General features: G+C 41.5%; 1 protein-coding gene across 2 annotated transcripts; it reads right to left on the bottom strand.

The window, feature by feature from the left end:
- Nucleotides 1-14: 14 nt before the first annotated feature.
- Nucleotides 15-6100, bottom strand: LOC141759763 (tripartite motif-containing protein 55-like). Of its 2 annotated transcripts, XM_074622095.1 has the most exons (9): nucleotides 5975-6100; nucleotides 4951-5071; nucleotides 3654-3823; nucleotides 2762-2939; nucleotides 2524-2619; nucleotides 1614-1847; nucleotides 1470-1492; nucleotides 933-1057; nucleotides 15-837 (listed from the first exon to the last, which is right to left on the bottom strand). In XM_074622095.1, exons 1-9 carry the CDS (start codon nucleotides 5977-5979, stop codon nucleotides 665-667), a joined length of 1125 nt encoding a protein of 374 aa, XP_074478196.1. In that variant the 5' UTR covers nucleotides 5980-6100; the 3' UTR covers nucleotides 15-664. The 2 variants fall into 2 exon arrangements, with proteins under 2 accessions (XP_074478196.1, XP_074478195.1); XM_074622094.1 differs by lacking the exon at nucleotides 5975-6100 and having other exon boundaries at nucleotides 4951-5210.
- Between the last annotated feature and the right edge of the window lie 425 nt (nucleotides 6101-6525).

Genomic DNA, 6525 nt, shown 5'->3' with positions numbered 1-6525 from the left:
AGAGACTGTAAGCGTTTGTACAGTTCAGTTTTAATGACACATAATATATAGTACACCGTAACGTGGCAAAATGTGGTGTCCATATAGGAAAATATACCTGTGTTACACAACAAAGACACATAATACAGGCTGCTAAGTGTCTGAATTACTGAAATGTCACAGTGATAGTTTTTTACTCATAAAGTTATATCACTCATAAAAAAGTCTAGGACCGGGAGGAAAACCTGAGGCCCTCTCTTCTCATGCTCGCTAATGATGTAGTTTAAGCAGTGAGTCCCAAAAGGTCAGCGACATAAAAAATGTATGAATTCTGGAAATAACCAATAATTACCCATAGCCTGTCTGTCGTTCAATACATCAATAAAAAGCAAAAAAGAAGGACCTAAAATGTGTATTTAACCAGACAAAATCAGATCAGTCAGTATGCAGTGATGCACGCTAACACAATCACAATAAAAGAGAGAGAAGGGAATTGAAACTTCTGTCTCTTCCTTTAGATCTACCTCAGCAACTCAGACTTTCCCTTCGGCACAGATCTAAATCTGTCTCACTGTTCCCCCAATCTGGGAGAAAAGTATCACAACTGACCTGAAATCAACATCTAGGAGCAAAACTTTATCCTCTCCTGGTTTTGTAGGTGTTTGCCGGGGCCGGCGGCTGACAGCTAGGTTGAGGCAGCGCTCTTGGCTGCGCTTGGGGAGGCGTTACTCTGCTGGGGGGCAGAAGGTTGGACAGGGGCGGCTGTAACAGCGCCGCCTTCCGAAACAGTCTGGGCCCCCTCTCCTTCCTCGGTGCCTGCTTCTCCATCCTCATCCTCTTCGTCCTCGTCGTCATCATCTGAAGTGAGAATAGGAAGGGAAATAAAAGTCTGATTACAACAAGTCAGAGCTGTAAGCAGTACATTGCTGCCATCACCGACTCTGTCCCTTCACCTTGGAGGAAGTCGAGGCTGCGCAGGGCCTTGCCCTCTGTCTTGAACTCCACGGTGTAATGATCCATATTCTCATAGCCGCGCTCAACTTTGTCCAAGTGAGCCGTACTGGTTGCTTCTTCAAGCCTGAGTGCAAAAAGGTGCAATTTGCATTATTTAACCTCAGAGAGTCAATGTAACACAATCAAAATCTGAGATGTTTAACACACACACGTTATTTCGGGATGCCGAAGCTAAAGATATGATTCGCTACATTTCACAGATTTATTTTCGACAGCTCCCAGAGAGCAGGTGTGACCTCGTTGCATTAGGCTGTGGAGGTGCAGATGTAAATGTGGTAAATCATTCACAAGAATATGATAAAAAACAAAACTGCAAACAACACAAGGGCACTAAAAAAAGAAGAAAGGCACACCCAGTAGTAGTTTTTAATAGAAAGGAAAGGATTTTTTTAACCTTAACATGACAATATGTTATATTTTATTTCCCCTTTACCCATTGTCAGTGTAATTATTGCTGCATAAAGACATGTACTCACTTTTTGAGGAGAGGCTTTGTGTTCTGAAAGAGACAAGAGAAAGAAATACTAAACATCCATTCAGCTTATACATAAAATACTGATAATTGCAACCATCTTATATGGAGTTTATGCCCAAACTTTGAACCCCATTTTGACTCTGACCTGTAGAAATAAAGCCATTTCCGGCTCCTCCATAGTCTGGATACCCAGCTCCACCATCTTACAGCTCTCGTCCAGGTGGTCTCCGTACTTCTTGGTCAGGCTCCGGATATAGTTCACCTTCTCTTCCTGTTCGGCCGTCACCTTCTGACTCATCTCCCTCTTCTTCCCCTCCAGGACGGAGTACAGCTGGTCAAACTTCTCGCACACCAGGGTCTTCTGCCTCCGACCGTTCTCCTATACATGCGTGAGTGAGAGACAGAAGGAGACACGCACAGGGAAAGATAACAAATTCTGAAAGTCCGTTCATATTAATCATTCATCGCAGTCTTGTCGGTGAGAAAAGTATGTAAATGCAACTCTAGGTTATTCAGAATATGTATAATAGTTGTTGCTTTCTGTGTATAATAAATACTGTAAACTGTATAAATGTTCTGGTTCGCCTGTCTTCCGCCCCTCAGGTAGTGCCATATGTGCAGGGAAGGACAGTGAAGCTCATTCTGCATGTCTGTGTTGAGTGACGCTACTGAGGGTGACGCCTGGGGGACTGGAGCCACTCCAGCTTCCTCCCTACTATGTCCAACCATAGGAGCGCTGTCTGTTATCCCCGCCATCAATTACACTGCTCATTTTTAATGCCAATGGGCCAGAGGCAGAGTGGAGTGCACTGCTAAGTGCATGTTAAAGAAAATGTGGAAAAGAGAGAGTAAAACAGACTAAGGACACCAAAACATTAATTTTCCCCTCTCCACCTCTGTCTGAATCGCACAGACGGATAAAAGCAGAGAGAGTGGCAGTGACAAGGACACATTACGTCTGTCTATGCAGGTGAGTGCAGGTGCATTAGTGTGTGCATGGAGCGAGGCTTGCTGCGTGAGTGAGCGGCCGGGCGCTGCAGCAGTCGGACACTGACCTCTATGGCGCGACAGGCTTCCTCTAGCTGACTAACGATGCCTTGCATCCTGTCGTTGTTACCGACCATCATGGCGATCCCGTCACTCAGCTCCGTCTGGGGGGCAAGGACACGGCAGAGTGAATACCTGAGATCAAGTGTGCTTCAAATCTGGGACAAAGTTATAATGCATGTGAGATGTATTTCTATTCCTAATACTCTCGTGATTGACAGTATTCAGGAGTATTTCAGGCCTCACCTTCTTTGTCTGGTAGATGCTGGTGATGGGCGCCACCTCACAGTCTTTGTGAGCTCCAAACACCTTACACATGGAGCACGTGGGCACGCCGTGGGTCACGCAGTAGATGTTGATCTTTTCCTCTTCGTGGACGTCACACATGGGCGTTTCTTCCTTCCTCTCTGGCGTCGGCTTGCTGCTGTTGAGGTTTTAAAGGAAACGTAGTATCTCCCTGTCAGGTCGCACCTTTCAGTGCATATTGATGTGACACGTAATGTCAGTTTGATAATGTCACAGGTACACATCTCAGTAGTTTATTGACGATCCATCAGTCTGGCCTTGCCATATGCACATGGACTGTCAGCACTGTAATCAATACATTGCTATTACACTGGGTAGTACAGGTGTGGGTGCACGTGTATAGCGTTGTATATCTATTTTTTATGAATAACTTATACATACATTGTTGGGTCAGTTCATCCCATAAAAATGACTCAAGATAATTGTCCATAAAATTGCCACAAAATCTTGATTTATAATGAGTGTATGAGTGTTATCGTGGATCTTCTATCATACAAGCCCTTTGGCTTTACAGCCAACTACTCAGATCGGGGCAATCATCTGTGTGGATAGATGACGACAACGAGAAATCTTCTGACATCTACTCCAGCTCTCTGACTCAGAAGCCACTGGCACTGATGCCACACCAGCAACCTCTACACTTCCTGCCTTCATATCACCAGTTGTTCTCCTTTATCATCCTCTATTCACTGCCCTTGGGGTTAAAGACAGCTTTGACTAGTAAACAAAGCTTTTCTCTGAACTGTGAAGGTGAAACTGTAGTAAGGTGATCCCTATTTACTTACATTGTGTTTTCTGAACACAGCACATCTGTGTATGTGATCTGTCTCACCTGCTGGACTCCTGTTTGAACATGTCAATGATGTTCTCGACCAGCAGGTTCCTCTGCAGCCCGTAAACGCCGTGCCTGTCCAGAACCACCTCATGTCTGCAGGACGGGCATCGGAAGCGGCCGCCGGACGACAAGGAGCCCGCTCTCGTTGGAAGGTATGGGTTTGAAGCCTGTAAACAATCGCAATTCAAACCTCAAATTTAGCATGATGGCGCACAGTTTTAATCCATAAATCCATCTCATTAACAAAAAAATTATGAAATTGTTTTACTCAGCAGTTATGAAATGTTAATCCAATGAATTAACAGTCCATAATATAAAAGTGAACCACTATCACCAAAACTCAAAAACACTGAAATCAGTTAACAGGTGCTTTAATAAAAGGGACTAACACTTAGCAACAACTAAATCTTAAATTTCCCAAGCTCACAATGATTTCTGATGCTGGTAATGATTCATTATATTAATATTGTTTGTAAACACGGCCTTAACCTGTTCAATTGTGATCAGCTGTGACACTAAAAATGCTCTCTAAGATAACTATCGTTAGCTCAAAACAGTGAATTCTAGTTGACTTTGGACTCCTGCATGCCAGGAGAATGATAGCTTTGTCTTGGAGAAAAATGGAAGTACCTTCGATACATGTATGGGTGAGGGAGATGGCATCTTGTGTTGTACCGCAGAGACTTACATACATAACCAGAGGAAAAGCAGCAGAGTTTGAAAATGTTTGGAAACCTTTGTTGGAGTTTCTTGGACGTCAAGGGGCACAGTCACATTGAAACTGCTGTGTGTTGCTTAGTGCTGTTGTTGAAATTGTTGTGTGTTGTTGTGTTTTTTTTTTGTTCTTCTTCTTTGAGGTATTTATTTGTTTTGTCTTATCTTTTATTTTCTTTGTTTTCTTTGTTAGATATGTGAAATACATGAAATGTCATGTCTCTCTTTCTTTGATTACTGTGGAAATTCTGACTAAACATTTCATTGTATAATTTAATTATTAATATTGTTAGTCTGTCTGTATGTGTGTATATGTATATATGCTTATATGTAAAACTCAATAAAAAATATTGTTTAAAAAAATAATGCTGTCAAAACTCTGCAATGTATATGATCATATTATATACATGTCATCTATGTTGTCCAAACAAGTTACTGGTTTGGCCTTTCATACACAAACAATGTAGGCCAAGTTGCTAAAAATATCAAAACAGTGTTCCTCAAGTTTACTAATAATAAACTACAATGCTAAAAAACGATCAACTAAACTACTGAGATGCATTTTGTTCAAGTTGCTTACCTGGAAAACATCATTGGCACATTTTCTACAGAGGTTGTGCTGGCAGGGCAGGATAACCACAGGCTTTGTAAACATCTCCAGGCATATGGGACAAATCAGCTGCTTCTCCAGGTTATCCATGCTATTCATTTTGACAAATAGACAATAAAACACCCACCAAAACTAATTAGATAAGCCCACTAAAGCTGGTAAAGTTAGAAAATAGTCCTTTTAGGAAAGCAATAGAGTAGGCCTGGAGTCCAAGCTAGAGAGTAGGCCTGCTGCTCTTGTCCTAGTGTGTGTGGGGGGCTCCTATCTAGCTGGTGTCAGTTCTGTTTTTAGCAGCTATTGCTGTCACGTCGAAGGTTGCCATTTTTACCTTGCCCATATTTGAAACTGAGCAGGGGCAGTACCGAACAGCTGCCTATAAACTCTACATCCTCTCTACACTGCTATCAGAGGTGACTGGGCGTCTGTGCAGGCTGTGTTTTATTTAGGGTGGAGGAGGCTTTAACATTGCATCACATCTAGAAAGCAGTTATTGTATAGCAGTCACTGAGCACATGATGATTTTAATGATGACGTTTGTTCTCATAACATAATCTTTTGTTTAAACAATAGACGAATTATATCTATATAAGTAATGCAGAAAAATAAATGTTAATAAATGTTACTGTGTGTGTGTGTATATATATATATACACACACACACAGTAACATTTACTGTAATTACTTTGATATTTATACTTATATTTATTTTATTTATATTATAAGTAACATGCTGTATAATAAAAGTCAATAGATGTGCATAACTAAGATATACATGTCTTTAAACGTTTACCCTATTAACTGTTGGACTGACGTCATCAATGCTAATTCAGCATGACGTCAATGCTAATTTAGCATGACGTCATGCTAACTTTTTAGATAACCGACAGTTGCTAGCTAAGCTTACCAACGCATGACATTTCTGTCCAACTTCTCTTGTATTTAAAGTATATAAAGTATATAAAGTAACCAGTAAAGCAAATAAAAGAAAAACTCACCACATCCGGACAACAATATGTAACTAACTGTCTTTAACCGTTAGCATGACGTCAATGCTAACGTTTTAGATAACCGGCAGTTTAGTGATGGGAATTCCGGCTCCTTTTAGTGAGCCAGATCATTTGGCTCAGCTCACCAAGAAGAACCGGCTCTTTCGGCTCCCCAAACGGCTCTTCATTTTACCACTTCTGCCTTTTATAATTCAGACAAATTTAGCGCTGTTTTGACCTATGATTAGTATGTGTGCACATATATATCACTTAAATTATTCAATATAATTATACTAAACCTTATAATTTCCAGAATACCATAATTTTACATGCTGCTTCGTTTCCGACTGTCACTCATCTTTTCAGCTATTCACGCATCGCACTCCTCTCTCTCTTTCTCTCCTCCTCTTCCTCCTGCTCTGTACCTGTAGACTGTCAGCGTGCCGCCCCTCCCCACCCCTCCCTGCTTGATGGTTTGATTCTTGAGTATGTTCCAATCCGCGTACTTCTGTACTTACACTTGTGCATAAGTGCGTTCACACTGGGAAGTACGGCAAAAT

Source organism: Sebastes fasciatus, chromosome 21 (assembly GCF_043250625.1).
Source record: "Sebastes fasciatus isolate fSebFas1 chromosome 21, fSebFas1.pri, whole genome shotgun sequence".
NCBI classification, from domain to species: domain Eukaryota; kingdom Metazoa; phylum Chordata; class Actinopteri; order Perciformes; family Sebastidae; genus Sebastes; species Sebastes fasciatus.
The sequence above is the reverse complement of the archived record's forward strand: the minus strand, read 5'-3'. Positions and strand labels throughout refer to the sequence as shown.